Genomic DNA, 16,652 nt, shown 5'->3' on the forward strand with positions numbered 1-16,652 from the left:
TTTGGGTTCTTTTACAAATGGTTGGTGTTTATCACTCAAGCTGTCTTTGCCGTTAATGCCATTTGAGAGAGCCTCATTATGTTGTTGCAATAAACCAGAGGGATCCGTGCGCTCAAGTATCAGGATGAAGCAGCGCAGCCACTTTGCATTCAGACAAAAGCAGGCTGCTAAATAAATAGTGTTATTTATGTTATGTATGAGTCCATGAATTATTTCAGTGGGCCATCACCATTTGCTCTGTCAATAATTTTTTAATGATAGGTTTTTAACATTGTAACATTCGCTAAATTAGAATTAATATTATTAGCATTATTTTTTTTTTTTTGCCTTGTTTTGCCGTTATTGAGCAGAATTCTATCCTTGTTCGGAAGCAGCTTGAGGACACCAGCTCAGCCTAGAGAAGATTTTTGACCAATACCTTGAAAGCATACTGGTTCACCTCTGCAACCAGACTGATAGTGAAGATGACTTGTCATAAGATTGAACGCCATTCGTTTGGGGGTGGGGGAAACCAGCGATATACTCTCGTAAACGCGATTATTCCCCGCCCCCCGCACCCACCGAGCCTTCCTCTCCACCCATATCTTTATCTATCTACACTGTTGCACCCTGATGCTCTGACTCCATTCTGCGATGGCCGGGCTTATATCAGCAGACGAGTTGCAATGTGGACAAGGCGAATACCTGTTACTCTGGAGGGAGCTCTCATTGTGAGTGTTGTGTTGCTGGGATTTCTCTGGTTTTCAATTAGATGCTCTGAGGCTCTCCACAGCTCGTTGCTTTATAATCTCTCACACAAGGCAGACAGTCTACGGGACACTGATCACCACACAATCCTAAACCTAGTTGAGTTTCGAGTGGAGAGGGGTACTCATCATTGGAGTGCAATCTTCATTGGCTTGTATTATATAACACTTATACAGTAGACTCTGCTAATTTGGATTTTTTTTCATAGTCATAGAAATTATGAGTCCATTTACATGCAAACATTGGATCAATATTTTAATAGGAGCGGCATCACAAACTTTGAAAAGTGATCAGAAGGTACATATGAAATGACTCATTTGTTTGATACTGTGGTTGTAATCTGCAGTTGCTAGAGGTGTACGGCATCAAACTGAGCTGTTTCTAATATTTGTCATCACAAATGAGCAGAATTTTCACATGTAAATCAACTCCAGTAAGCTCTTTTCAGAAGTGGAGCAAGTGACATTGAAGCCTATGAGTAAATATGTAATTTTCTTTTGCCTTTCTATAACTGACTTTTACGAGTAATTTTTTATGATTGCTTTTGGATTTGTAATATTTTTGCGGTATTGATCATGTGTAAGTTCTTAATACAATTGTTGCTCAATTGATGGATTTATTAATTGAGCCAATCAGAACTGCATATTGTCACTGTTGGACAGAAACTTCCAATGCCCAAATTTGGTCAATTTAATATTTTTTTTGCAAATTGATGTTATTTTTGTTCTAATTATTGATCATTTTAATGTCATCCACGGAAGTGTGGAGGATCCCGTAATATCACCAAGAGTGCGTCAAGGTGTGGCAGAGAAGTTGTGTGAAGTGCTAAACTTGTTTTTATTTATATCTTTTGTGAGTGACTACATTCCTGGATGTTTTGACACACCTGTTCGATGAGGACAGAACAAATTAATTCACTCTACATTGTTTTCTTTGTAAAATTAATTTTAGAATTAGAACACTTTGGAAGGGAACCGGTGACACGGAATTACCTGTGTTCAACTTTGGAGGTTGCACTTTAAATAACACAGAATTGAACGCAACAATTTGAATATTACCGTAATTCATACAGTGTTAAGTTCATATAACTGGCTACATCAAGCGCAATAAGCGAATTATGATAAAAAAAATAAAACTTTAGATATGAATTTCATTTCGAGTTGGTCAAATTCAAGCTGCTATCAAATTGCGAGGCACTCGGCTCGCTATTTACATACAAAGTCCATTCATGGTTCGCAGTTTGCAGTAGCTCTACAGTTTAGTCTCTGTAAACCTGCAGATGAACGTCTTTCTACTGGGTATTAGGAATTAGATGTTGGCGTAGTTTGAATAACAATAGTCCAAACCTCTATTTGCCTGCAGGTGTTATCCTTAAAAGTGACACTAATTTGTGTACGTTTTCGCAAAAGCACACAAAATCTTCGCCTCAAGACACAGAGCTTTGGCTGCATGCCATATCGCATTACTAAAATGTTCTAGCTCCCCCGTGGTGTTGTCAGAAACGAGAGAAAACAGTTGTCACTGGATTAGGCATGGTGATTACACTTAGAGAACTCTTGCTTGGCTTTCCTCAAATTCTCATTTGAACTGAGAAAGTTATTGTCATGCACTTGGCGCGCGGTTGAAACTGAGATTATATGTGAATGCTTTTTATTATCTAACAACAACACACACCTATTTTTGATTTTTGCAATTAAATACGTGTTTTTTTTCTACCATTACGTTTTTCTCTCTTTTTTCTTTTTTTTTTTTTTTGTTCAAAAGTATCGTTTCGATTAGGAAACTGCTCACAGCCTTCACTTGCTCATGACATAAGAATTAAAACGCTATATATTATAAAATTCACTCGTGGATTTTTTTTTAATGTTTAATGCAAAAACTGCAGATCAACCTTTCTAATAGTTAAATTGCATTTACATTAACATTTTTAAAATATCAATGTCTCGCAAAAGTCACACACACATCTAAATACCCACAAAGAAATACAGCCTCAAAATATGGAATGCTAAATTCCAAAAGTAATTTCTCCTGAATTGGGTTGTGTGTCTCTGTGTGCTGCAGTTCTCCCGTCTCCCGGGTGTCTAATCGCAGTGTTCTGCCTGATCACTGGAGAACATTCTCTATCAGCAATTAGAATGTGATTATATTTTCTTTCTTGGTGGTCCCTGGGAGTCACTGCGTGTGATTTCAGCCTGCCTCTCTCGAAAAGTTCAGTCCAATAGAGCCAATGTTGATGTTGAAAGCTCCAGTTTATGCATACATATTTACAGATTGTATTGATTTATGATGTGACACATTATAGCTGTTGGTGTCACGTCTACATAGATGCTTACACCAATGACCAGTCACCTGCATGTGGAACGGTTGTTGTAGATTGCTATTCCAGTCAGGTCACTGAAGCTGACAAACCAATTTAGCGGCACGATGCCCCCACATAGAGTCTTCAATTCTATATTATTCCCCACACCGCACACACACACGCACACGCACACACCCCAGCACCTACACACACACACACACGCCAACATCATTATCAACACAGGTCTAAAATAGAAATGCAAATGTCAGCCGATTGTCTTCGGTGTTATTACACAAATAAGACAATATAATATATTGACCATCAATTTTAGCACAACAGTGACAGCATTTCTGTCGTGTCACATTAATTTTTAGGCTTCCTATATCTGCATCCCCTTATACAAACTTGTGGTCATGGAAAATGACTTCAAGGAATTTCCGTTGCACCATTTGGCATGGTGACACGGCTCGACTGTTCAAATCTTGGCAGTTTTGTTTTGCACTTGTTGCTGCTGCTGGTTTGCTCACGATGGTGAAATCAGCAAGACCAGCTCAAAAACACAACAAAATCATGCTGGGCTATGCTGTTATTTTTTATTTTATTTGATTTTTTTTTTGCATGATTAACAAGAAAGCAGCCTCCAAAGCTTGGCGCCACACACATGATACTCATACTGCCAATGAAATTGTAACCATTTTTTATTCTGACATAAAATAACTTTGGTCAATTACTGTAGAAGGAAATGTATACAGTACATTTAAGAAATATAAAAACACACACTGACAAAAAAACTACAGTAACACATCATCGGTTGCTAACATCACCCTCCATCTCCTGGCCACCATCCTCATCGTTCGGGCCATAAATGTGCTGCTATCAGTTTGTCCATAGATTTTGGTCCACATCACAGCGGATATTTTCGGTTGAAATGCAGCAAGGGCACAAACTGTGTAAATGTCTCAACTCATCCCTTGCACTGATCCTCTCTGATGTCCTCGCACGCATCCTGGTTCTGTGCCTGATGTTCATATAGTATATTCTCCACCTCCAAGCAAAAAAAACAAACTCCTTAGTCGGACTGAGGAAAGGAGAGTATGATGTTAGTAGCTCCATTCCAAGAACATTTATCAAATGTTTGGAGATTGCGCGCATATTTCCCGGTTACACATGGTGAGTGTGTCAGAAGCCTAGACGGGAGAAACAAGGCGTGTACGGAATTGACTTCTAGAATATGCTCCTATTTGCACATTATTATCAGGGTGATTAGTAAACTGATTTTTTTATCTCATCCTATCCTTCCACTTTGCACTACAAATGCACACAACTTTTGTGACGAGAGGTGTTGCCATGGGAACAAACTTGGTGTAAAAAGTTTCTAAAACAGATGTAACTGTAGTGGACTGAGGAGCCTGGACATTAAATGGCATACAGACCTTGTGAATACAGCTGGTTCACTTCACCTGCCTGATGCCCCAGGCAGTTTCGCCGGCATGAATATCTTTCCTACCTTTTCCGTGAGGGCACAGAATTCTGGTCAAAATATTACCACAGTGCTGGCACATACAGTATACATGCTCCGTGCATACATTGGCACTGATTGTGTGAAGCAGCGCTCACCTATTCTCGCTGAAGGCAAGGTTAATTCAGATGATGCACTTGAATACTAAACGGTCGAGCAGGTCGGTGTAGATCTGATGCCTTCCTTGCACAGATATGAACCGTTTCAGATTTTGTTGGGTCAAAAGGAGAGAATATGGTCATAGTGCCCTGTTCAATTTGTCTTCTGGTCAGAGCACTCTGACAGGGTTGCATCTTTCATTTGAAGAGCCGCCGTGAGTCAGTCTTTATCATTTTACCTCGTTAGAGTTGATCACTCCTCACTTTCCACACAGTTTGAAAATGTTTTCAGGTCCATGAGAACTTTTGCCATCTTTTCATGCCAAACAAAAGAAAACATAGAGAGGTTTTAGTCAAGCGTTACATATACTGTGTCACTGATGTGATATATGGGTAAGTACAAGGGACACTTTTTTAATTCGATTAGTCACCCCATGCGTTAACTGCTTTTTTAATTATTTTATTTTAGCCTCGGTTGCAATGAAAAGCAATTTAGAAGCAGGTTTGTTTGTTTTGTTTTTTTAATTGTACAAACTCACCAAAATACGTTAAACTGTCAAAACACAAATATGTATACAAGAATTCAACATTGATGAAAAAACTATATAATAAAATACTTTAAATACTGAAGCTACAATCCAATAAAAATTCATTAAGGTATGTAATTCTAATTTTAAATAAAATTCCAATTGATAAAAAAAAAGTCTACAGCAAATCGACAGATCAAAAAATGTGTTAACAGTATACTGTACTTGCAAACATCATATTCAGGCATTTCTCCCCGCAATTCAAGATACTGTATACGCCTGACATAATTCTCTGTCAAATGTATGCCTTCTTATGCCCTCCCTCTGTACGCCTTTTGGCTTCAATTGAGGTTAATTACCTCAGGGCTCGAATGGAGCTGTCTTGGTCTGTCCCCATACTTGCCCTGTGCTCTTTCTTCTGAAGCTTCTCGCCTCTCAATTTCAGATTTACAGGGCAATAATAGAGCAGTGAATGGGGAGTCAGGAACACAGACACGGGTTAATCTGTTGACCCAAGCTATTGTGCACTTTGGACTTAGCGTCGGGACATACGGTATTTTATCTCTCCTATGCTACAAATGATCTGAAAAGAATGATTCCTAATCCCTCAAAGTACGGCTCAAGGTTCATTACAAGGTGGCACACAAAAAGAAGGGCAAAGTCCAAGACCATTTCTAGTCAAGGTGCATTGCTGAAAGGCCATAAAATATTGAAATACCTGTCATATATATAGCATGATATTCTTCAAGTCTGAGGACAATGACTGATCTGAGCATATTTTGGGAATTACTCTGTAAAAGTTCTGAAATGGTGTGGCAATGTGGGGCATACTGTCTGCATGTGCCTTACAGGCAAAACGTCTGTGTTCGAATATGGGTCCTGGGTTTTAAAGTCCGCCCCTAATCGTTGAGTTGAGTTTGCGTGGTCTTGCCGTTCTTGCGTTTATTTCCTTGTAAATCATCGGACTCCTTCACATTAAAAAAAAAAAACCACTGCATGTTAAGTTAATTCAGGATAACATATTTTATTTATAAATATAACAGTGGGCCTTAAATCCTCTGATTCATTGTAGAATTGTATTAATTAAACACACATTATTATTATTATCAGGATTATTTTTGATTTTTTACATTATTCCACGCAGCTCTTGGGTGTGGAAAATACATGAGATGCGCAATCATGTTTAAGTTGCCAGATGTTATCACCAGCTCATTCTGTAAGGGTGCCTGTTGACATTGTCTGCACACCGGCCCAAAGAAGTGACAAAGCCTCGGCTCACAGTGTCATTTTGCACACTGAGATGTTTCCTTCGAGATGTGACTGCGCCACATTTATGGGATAAGAGGAGCCGTTTTGACTGGAATGGAGTCGGCTGTGTTCACGCCCACTACAGCACCAACCACCCTTTTTTTAAATGCACCAGTTTGCTTGCATCGACAAAATCACCAATACCCAGTCTAACATGTTTGCGCCATATTTCGACCACGTGGTCCACTGGATTTGCGCCGGTGTATGTGTGTGTGCGTGCATGTGCGTGGGTACGTGCATCCTCGAAATGTATTATACAGAATTGAAACTTCAGGGCATTATGTGTATTCCAAGCCTTGATGATTTTACATTACAAAGAAAATGTACTTGTTTTGTACTTTTTATTTCATTCTTAATATTCCGACCACTGTTGTCAACCTACTAACCTGGTCGTTGATATTAAATATGAATGATAGCTCTGCAAGTGGATTGGATACATCAGCAACACTGAAGGCATTTTAGAAAACACACGGGAACTCTTTTAGAAAGGATAGTGTAAAGAAAAAGAAACTTCCTTAAAAAAAACAAAAAACAAGAGACAACACTTTTTATTTGAAAGTGAGCCAAACCAAAGTCATTTGAGAGTTGTTTGTCCATCCATTCGCAGAGCTGCAGTGAGTAAATCTAAAGCTGTGTTCAATAATCTATATACCCTGTGCATGGCAGGGGCCGAAGTCTATTTTAGCAGACCTAAGGTGAGAGGCAGAGTACACTTTTGATGTTTCACCTGTCAATCACAAGGCTAACGCATAGAAAACCATTCGCACTCATTCATTTACTGTACATTTTCAATCAACCTACTCTGCATGTTTTTTTTTGTTTTGACTTCAAAATATAGAAAGATGCTTCCTATGTTTTGGTTGCCAAGCTACACAAAGGACAGAATATTAGAAACAGTTCTATATTTTATTGTATAGTATTAAGCATAGCACCATATTTGGAATAGTTGGAAAAAGAGTTCTTTCCACACACAATAGAAGCAATATGAATCACAAGCATGGAAGTTGGCACAGCAGTGTTGTGCGACACAAAACGTTAAGGACACAAAATTTAAGGCACTGCTAAAACTTTTGTCCTCGAGAGCATAAACAATAAATGGCCAAGATGTTTAAGAAATCTCTCAATAGTATGCAATTTTTCTACAACTATTCTGCAAGGCACAGCGTCAACGTATAAATGTTTACTTTTGATAGTATCATTTTCTTTGCAAAGAATTCATGGCAATGCTGATGTGGTTGCATCAAGTTGTTCTGCACTCAAGACTGTGTGCACTGACATACTTTATCATATATTTTTCACTTTTTCATAAGCAGTGAATAGTTTTTGCTGAGCATGTTTGCACAGTCTTCAGTTTTGCATACACGGTGCAGCGGTGAGATAGAAGAGTTTGTGTGCTGTCAGCTGGTCAGCACAGAATGTATTGACATAGGACATAAGTGAATTAGTTCCAGTTGGACTTGACCTGACTTTCAGGGTTATTTCATTCAGCTGTCTGTTCTATTGTTTGCCTTCTTATTGAGAAGATCTTTTCGATAACATTCACATGTATGGCTTGTGTCTATCAACAGATTGCATAGGGGGTCTCTCCAGCACTCCAATAAATACGTACCGAGGTTCTCAAAATGGATTATAATGAAGGCGGGAGAGAAGTCAATGTTTCTAATATAGTGGAGTGTGTGCGTTTGCATGTAGCAGGAACAGTGGTCGCAATCGTGTCATTTACTCTAACAGTCACTAACAGTAGTCAGGTAAAACGGGACATATTCGTGTCAACAGATTCTAGGATTGGTGTTTAAAAAAAAAAAAAAAAAAAAGAGCATCCAAAGTAATCCCCCTGGAATTTAATGCATTTCCCCATCCTTCTCCACCACAACTTCATTCACTCCTGATAGCATTTGTCTGGGATCCTCTGCAGCTCCTCATCATGGCCATCTTGATGGCTGCCTGTTAATTGGGAAAGAAGGAAAAGAAATCACACGGAGACAGTTTGAGTGAAAATAGAAGTATGCACCAGCATGGCCATGTTCTTCTTGGCCAGGAACTGTCGTTGTCATTGTTAACAGCCGCCAGATCTCCTGCCATATCTTTTCTCTTCTTATGCCCGGAACAACAAACATCGCGGGATCTTTTTGTAGATATGCTGGTTGATCCGGCCTGCATTGATTATAGCTGGTGTTTAAAACATCAGTTCCGGAACCTTTCTGACACACCTCCAATAACTTGTGCACGAGAGTATATACGGTGGGAAAGTTAAAAAGAAGGGTTGGAGTTATGAGGTTTTATAAAAGTGGCGATACTGTTGCAGTGTTTACACTGCTCCTGGAGGAGTACAGCGACATTACGGATGTGAATGTGATTTATCTTCTCTCTTGTTGGTGATAGTTATTTTTCAGAGTTATGTGCCGTGGTTTTAGACTGTAAATTTTGACATACCACGAGGTGTTTTGATAACACTGAACACCTGAAGAATGATTGTATGATCAAAATGATTTGCTTCTTATGATATCTTTAGTGGTGGCACGGTGGACAACTGGTTATTACAATGGCCTCACAGTGCAGAGGTCATGGGTTCAATTCCCACTCCAGCCTTACTGTGTAGAGTTTGCATGTTCTCGCTCCTGCATGGGTTTTCTCCGGGTTCTCCGGTTTCCTCCCACATTCCAAAAACTTGCATGGTAGGTTGAGTGAACACTCTAAATTGTCCCGAGGTATGAATGTGAGCGCGGATGGTTGTTCATCTTGGTGTGTCCTGCCATTGGCTGGCAACCAGTTTAGGGTGCACCCCGCCTACTGCCCGATGACAGGAGGGATAGGTTCCAGTACCCCCACGACCCTTGTGGTGAAAGGCATCTTAGAAAATACATGGATGCATGGATATCTTCAATGAAGAGTTACCACAGTGAGTTTATCCTGAGTAACATGCAGGGTTCTACATTAACAGTGGCCTGATGACTAGGTGACTTTGTTGGAGAACCTGAAGTTCAATAAGGCTGGTCTGCACAGGCAAATTTCATAAACAGCGTGATTTCAGGGCTACAAAAGTATATATTACTATAATTAACCTTCACTCAGGTGCAATTCTGATGGATTACGAATTCAAGATTATTGGAGTTGAATAATGGATCATAATTAACAATTTTATTTTGACATGCTAAAGCATGAATGATTTTGGTAAACGTGAACTATAACAATAATCACGATGCATTTTCAAAGTAAAACTGGCAAAGAAAGTGCAGCAAGGAAAGGGGCTCAGACCGTGAAGGATGAAACAAGCGGGTAGAGTGTGAACAGGTTAGAAGTGGTGGGTCAGCCTAAGGTGGAGTGAAGAAAGGAAGAGAAGCAGAAGCTATACATCCATATTGCATGAAAGAGAAATCCACATTGCTCGTCCAGCACCTTTCCCTTCCAGAGGCTCTGTGCTGCATCCCAGGGGTTCTGTTGAATTAAGCACAACGCCAGTCCCGTTTGGCACGCTGACGTTCTTATCTCTGTTTTTCTCCCTCACTCTTCATTCATCCTTCTGTCCTTCCAACTAGGGAACACCAACAGTGTTTTTTCCCTGGACTACATCAGCGGTGCCCTGACAGTGAATGGCCAGCTGGACCGAGAGAACCCACTCTACTCGGCAGGATTCACTCTTACTGTCAAGGTGAGCTGATAAATGGGGATGGGCGTGGAAGGGATTGTCACATCATGGAGCTACCAGACGTCCCGCGACCTCCTCTCAATCGAGTGACAGTCGAGTTTCTGTTGCTGCATTTGAATCAAATGTTCTCCCTTTTTTTTTTTTTAATCCTACCAATTAAAAACCTACTCAAAATGCAGTGGAATCTCTGAAGTCAACAACAATCCATTACGGGACTGTTTTTGATCTAATTTGCTTGCATTAGGAAACCTTTTTTTTCTCATTGGACATAATGGCAGTGTTACAGGGTCAAACAAACGAGCATCACAAAACCTGTGTACAGGAAATATAAATTAACATTTTTTTGTTGACATTAACTGTCAACACAGTCAAAAATGTAAGGTAGAGGGCAGGTCAACCCAAAAATGTTCATTACAATGTGTTGTATGCGCTTTCACTTGTCGTAAACATGGCATATGAGTTGGGCAGCAAAATGTAGCCATCGTAGGGGGCAGCCATTTTGCCAATTGCTGTCGACTGAAAATGACATCACAGTTAATCAGGGCTCTGCTAACAACAAATCATGACTCTGCCTAAGAAAACATGTGAGCCTGGGTGTCAAAAGGGACTAAGAATTCTGTACTATAAATCATTTCATTGGTTGTAGAAACAGGATGAGGTGTGTTAGCTTCTCTTTTACAAATGCCGTTTTATAGGCCTATTACAAAATGTTTGAAGCAGTAATTTTCCATGACTTTGTTATTATAATAATTAATTATATTCATTCATGTGACAAAAATCATGATAATACTTTCTCACAATAATAAGGAAACAAAACATCAATAACCAGCACTTTATTCTTATTTTTTTTAATGCACCGCCGTTTTTCAAATTTTCACTTGATCACTTCTACAACATTCCTTGAAAATCACAATGTCCCATCACAGGTGAGGTATTTTCAGAACAGGCCCACTGGCTACTCATATAATCCATGGGGGCTATGTTGTGTCCTTGGGGGATCACCTTGTTGATCTTGAGTCTAAAAATTCACTTTGAAGGTCACGAGTTCATCTAATATATAATGTGCTCCTGCTCAATTATCAACCTGATAATGTGCTCAGCCATTTGTGGATTGATCCTTTGATAATTTCCCTTTTGCAGTTTTGTGAGCGCTAAACAGCCTGCAGTCTGTCCAGGGAGGGTTTGTGGAACTGTGTAGCTCAAGATAAAGGAATAGAATTTAGTGCCCTCGCTGATGTGAAGGGCTCTTATGTTGCTCCCTCCCTCTCTTCTTTGTCCTCCTTTTTTGAAGTAGATGCTGTCTCTCAATTCCTCTGCCCCTGCCCTGAGCCTAAAGTGTATCACGGTTGCCTTGCACACCCTCTATCCCCTCAACTTCCAACCTCTGTTTTCTTTTTGGTCCCGTAATTTCTTTTCAGCCCCGATTGTGCACGACGTGGTTTTCACAGAGTTGCAAGAGGGTGCGTGAAATGGATGTCAAAGAGCTCCTGAAAGTGGAAAGATACACAATCAAAGAGCTTTTGTTATCAATGTGACTGCAACGTTGAAGTGTAAAGTTCACTGTTATGTTGAGTCAAATCATTTGCACTTGAGCTGCACAACAATGTTGCTTACAAGATGAACACCCGCCCACCCCTAAAAACCACACCTACAGTATTTAATAACCGTTCATGTTCATACTAAGCTTCACGTGACATTTTTTTTTTGGGAGTGGGAGACCAGGAATCTCGCTTTAATTCTAAAAGTAATACTTGCAAACGTTTTCCAGTCTTAGTTCATCATTTTAATTGAAATCAATAAATATAAAGCAGAAAAACAGAATCGTGAAAGGGCTGGCGGAAAAAAAAATCACCCAAAAATGTATTTATAAGATATGGATTTTTTTTTTCCCCTTCCTACATTTTCTCTCTGCTTATGCTTCTTTGGTGGTGGTTCTATTGATTTTTGTAAAGTAATATGACAAATTTTTCAACTTTGGGCTAGATAATGCTGAGATTATGAAGGCAAAATGACATTGGGATGATTGAGGCTTAACAGTATTACCTTTATTTTCTGGACCCGAGCAGTAAGCTCTGCTGCGTGTAGCGCTCCTCTATAAACTATCATCAGGCCATAGAAAGCCCCAAACCATTTCTAGCTTCCCCCCCCACTACACCCCCTTTTTTTTCTTTGCAGAAGCTTCAATACTGAGACGGCCAGAGAAAGAAATTGTGTAATTAGGTCTTCTCAATTGGGCTATTTTCTCTTAAATCTCATTGTGTCTGTGTGTGTATTGGTCTACACGTGGGGGTCCTCCGTTGGCCTCACTTTGAGCCCTGTGATTCAGCCTGTGCTCTTTTTGATTGGATAAATGAAAAGCTTTAAATGCCTGTCTAGATTGTGTGCTGACAGCTTCCATCAGAAATTACATTTAGTGTGATGTATTGTTTCTTTTGTCTTGGTTTTGTCATCCATCTCGACACAATGGCTGATTTCTCCGTGGCTCCCTGAAGGCCACCGAGTTGAAAGAAGATCGCAGTCCATCAGACGCGACAGTTCGGACCACCTTCACCATCCTGCTTATTGACAAGAATGACAATGCCCCAAAGTTCAACAGTTCCGAGTACCGTGTCCGCATCACTGAGCTTGCCCAGGTGGGCTTTGCGCTGCCCCTCTTCATTCAGGCAGAGGACAAGGATGAGGTGGGTTGATTGTTGTTGCTGCCCCTCACTTGATAATGTTGTCCATCAATAGTAATCATTTAGACATTTTTAAACGGCACATTTAATGTTCCTGCCACTTACCATTAGCCTTATCTATTTCTCAGTCAGTCACAACACATGCAGACAATCGGTTCACTTTAAGCTTTCTTTCTCTCTGTCTGTCTCGATCTCAAATGCTGTGCACATGCTTGTGCACGCTGCCGACACCTGCGCATTTGGACTTCACTACAATTTAATTTGCTCTGGAAGAGATGGGACAGAGCATCAAATTATGCCTAACGAGGAAAATCAATCACCGAGGGTGCAGATAAGCAGAAAGCTAGTCAACTCTGATTGATTTAGGCGCAGAAGCAGTCAGGGTGGAATTTGCCAGATAACTACGAGTCAAGTGGATGGTGGGGAAAGGTAGAGAGGACGTAAAAACACGTAAACTAAAGGGAGCCTGCAAGGAGCAAAAGTTTAAAGTTATGCATTGCTGGCTGCATTGAACAGGATCGTTTTCGACTTGAGGTGGAGATTTGGGAAATTAAAAGATTAAGTATAACAACAATAATAAGAAATGTGCTCCTACAAAAACATGTTTCTATATTTTATCACCTTTTGCCCCAAACCTAATTATTTTGAGGTGATGGCAAAAATAAGGACTTTTCAGCGCAGGCGCTCCATTTGTGTATGTGTGTGTGTGTGTGTGTTTAATAAATTGCTGAATTGATTCTGCATATGCATAGTGCTTCAGGGATTCAGTTTGAGAAGATTAATTCCAAGTTTTAACGTAGGTTCATTTTTATTTTTTCATGCAATGTTGTGTTGGAGCAAGAAAAAGAAAATAACTATTTCAATTAAATTACCATATTTCCTAGAACAGTTGCCTCCACTCTAAAATATGCTGAACATTGCCCACTTGAGCTAAATGCATACCCCCCAAAAAGACGTCTCTTTTTTCTTCTTTGCGTGCTTCTTTGTGTATGTTTTCACGTTTTGTAGACAAATAGCATAACATAAGAATTAATGTATACATACTATAACAAGGGTAGGAGTGGGACATAATAAGAATTTTGTCATTCAGATTCCATTATCAATCATGATTATTGAGCCGATGATGGGAGGGATTTTTTTTCCAATACTTTATCCCGTTAAGGCAATTGAGAACAGATTCTCATTTGCATTGCTGACCTTGCTGCAAACGGCTGAGATTTTTACAGTATCATTGCATTTAATAATATTCAACAACAGAAAAGAGTAATTTCCAGGATAACCGAGAGCCCCGTACAGGCCAGGTGGGACAGGTGGGACTCTTGAACAGTTTTGTCAGTGTGTAGGATTGCTCCTTATTCAATTCAATACACAATATATAATACAACAGCTGCAGCTGTAACAAAGCACTTCACATACAATATAACATAATAAACCGTATATTCAAGACCATGCTGTGCACCGTATTAAAAAGTTATGGGTACTAGTTCTGTAATTAACACATACATGCGTCACTCCATATTATTGGGCGCAGACATGGTAATATTTTATAATATACGTTAGGTTCAAATATATATCTCATCTTGATCTGAGTCAGTCTTGTTGCTGTGCAGACCCTCAGAAATTAGGACACAATCCATTCACAAATTGTGGCGTCACTCGCCCAGCAATGCCTCCCAATCTTAGTAGTTGTGTTCACCATCTGTCATCATTTCCGCCGGTTTTATATTATATTTCAGCAGTTTTGTTTAAATCGGACTGGATACAAAAAAAGGTCGTAAAACTGAGTGTTTACACCAAAGATAAAGTGAAGCGATATACGCTATCGCCTGAGCACAACAGAAACATGCAGTTAACGTTGAGTTAGCAAGCAGTTAGCATTACCGCATGTAGGTTACATAAAAACCCAACACAATGATCACTAACTTAGTAATTTCAGCCACAACTAAGTCATGCCCATATAATTTTCCATTTCATGATGGTACACTTCAAGGTAAATCTTACCAGATATGAGGTGTGCGCTGCTAACCCGGGTGTGGGCAAACTATGGCCCGGGGGCCACATGTGGCCCGTAAAGCATTTTAATCCGGCCCGCCGAACTTGAAAAAAATTAAGTGAATAAACCGATGAGGTGAGGTTATCAAAACACTCCATCCATCTGCTCATGGTCCCCGACCCCTCTGTCAAATTTTAGAACCCATTGTGGCCCGCCAATCAAAAAGTTTGCCCACCCCTGCCCTAACCGGTACCTACTGGGGGCGTGCCTTTAGCGTCACCATTCTTGTTTTGACGTCCGCATGCTGGCCTCAGTCACGTCCGCCTTTTTTCAACATAAGCAGCGTGTCACCAGGAAATGCCCCTAGTCAGTCCAGTAGACAAACAAAGCCAACAAAGTCAAACGTTTACAGATTTCGGAACTGGGTGCACACATAAAGTGCGCAGCATTATAAGGAGTCACCCGTGCTTTCCTGCTTCTGCCACTTCTGCGACTACATGACATCACAAAAATTCTAACCATGATAGGACATCTGGCCAAAGTGACCAAAATGATGACAGTGAAGTTGGAACCGGTCCATGATTCCCACCTCGAAAGTAGGGAAGTACAGAAGTGTATTTGTCACTATATAATCAAAAAACAACCATTAAAATCACCTCAACATCAAAGAATGTAAATCTCAAACATGCTGGTGGTTGGTGCATTAGTTTCATATACACATGTATATTTCACAGGTAATTTAGTTTTGTTTTGATTTGCTGTCATGATTTGGTAAAACCCACTTGTCAGTAATGATGCGCACACTCATTCACACTCCGCTACACCTGCGCAGGAATCTTACATTCCTGTAGTCCAGGGAATTATGGGCAGATGTTTTATTTTTGAGACTATGACACAAGTGGTAGTTACCTCTCTCACTCTCTCGATGGCTGTTCATTCTTCCATCCGATCTTCTGCTTGGCTGGAATCTGTAAAACATTTTTCAACTGGAACCTGTCGAGAAACTTTGTGGCTGTCACTCCTGACAGGGTACTTTTATCAGGGGCTTCTAAAGGCTGAAGTAAATGGACAAGCAATTATATTTATGGGCAGTTTGAGGTGACATCCCTGCATATTGGATGGTCTTTTAAATAGGAGCCATCAGCCACAATGGTTCTCGCACAGATAAAAACAAAAACAAGAGGGCCATTTGAGCTGCCAGCAAAATACCAATCGACCAGTGCACTCATCTTCCCGTGGCTGCCACAGTGGTGATGCGACCGGCTGCCCTGCAGCTTTCAAGAGGATGAGGTGGGGGGGCTCCAGAGATGGTTTCTGGACCCAAGGCAGCCACGGACTTCTCATGGTTTTGACCCTACCTTGATTTATATTCATGCTTTAGTACTTGAGGGATTATCTGTGTTTGAAAGACAGACTAAGACATTAGGTGCTCTTTTTAGAGGTTATTTGGAATTTCATGTTGGATGGAAAGGTATTTCTGCAGCATATTTAATATTTGTAAAATGCCTACTCGTGCGCAACCTCAATAGTTTGTTCTCTTTTCCAACTAAAACTCCAACCCACATAAAGTCAGCAGCATTTTTGTGAGCCAGAACCCAATCCCCAATGTACGTTTCTGTATTTAGGTAGATAGTCACGGTTGTCATCAGCGATCATAACATCACTTTCTGCTCATAAAACACTTCTTAAATGTATTAAAACAAACAGAATCCTATACTCTGATATGTGTCCAAATGTAGAAAGAATAACTGGAAAATCCCTTTGGCGACTGTCCAAACAAAATGACCAGACAGAGAAAGTGGAATCAGAAAGTTTTCTGCAACACTATGGAGCTGCC

The 16,652-nt window shown here is 40.2% G+C and overlaps 1 protein-coding gene across 2 annotated transcripts in view; it reads left to right on the forward strand.

Moving 5' to 3' along the window:
* cdh23 (cadherin-related 23) overlaps nt 1-16,652 on the forward strand; it is a 161,495-nt gene that overhangs the window by 75,291 nt on the left and 69,552 nt on the right. For both annotated transcript variants that reach the window (XM_088304346.1, XM_088304347.1), the window contains exons 10-11: nt 10,035-10,147; nt 12,637-12,825. In XM_088304346.1, the coding sequence (XP_088160472.1) occupies nt 10,035-10,147; nt 12,637-12,825 (302 nt within the window). The remainder of the gene's footprint in view (nt 1-10,034; nt 10,148-12,636; nt 12,826-16,652) is intronic.

Source organism: Idiotropiscis lumnitzeri, chromosome 9 (assembly GCF_059441095.1).
Source record: "Idiotropiscis lumnitzeri isolate Australia: NSW breed Sydney's pygmy pipehorse chromosome 9, RoL_Ilum_1.0, whole genome shotgun sequence".
In the NCBI taxonomy this organism is placed as follows: Eukaryota; Metazoa; Chordata; class Actinopteri; order Syngnathiformes; family Syngnathidae; genus Idiotropiscis; species Idiotropiscis lumnitzeri.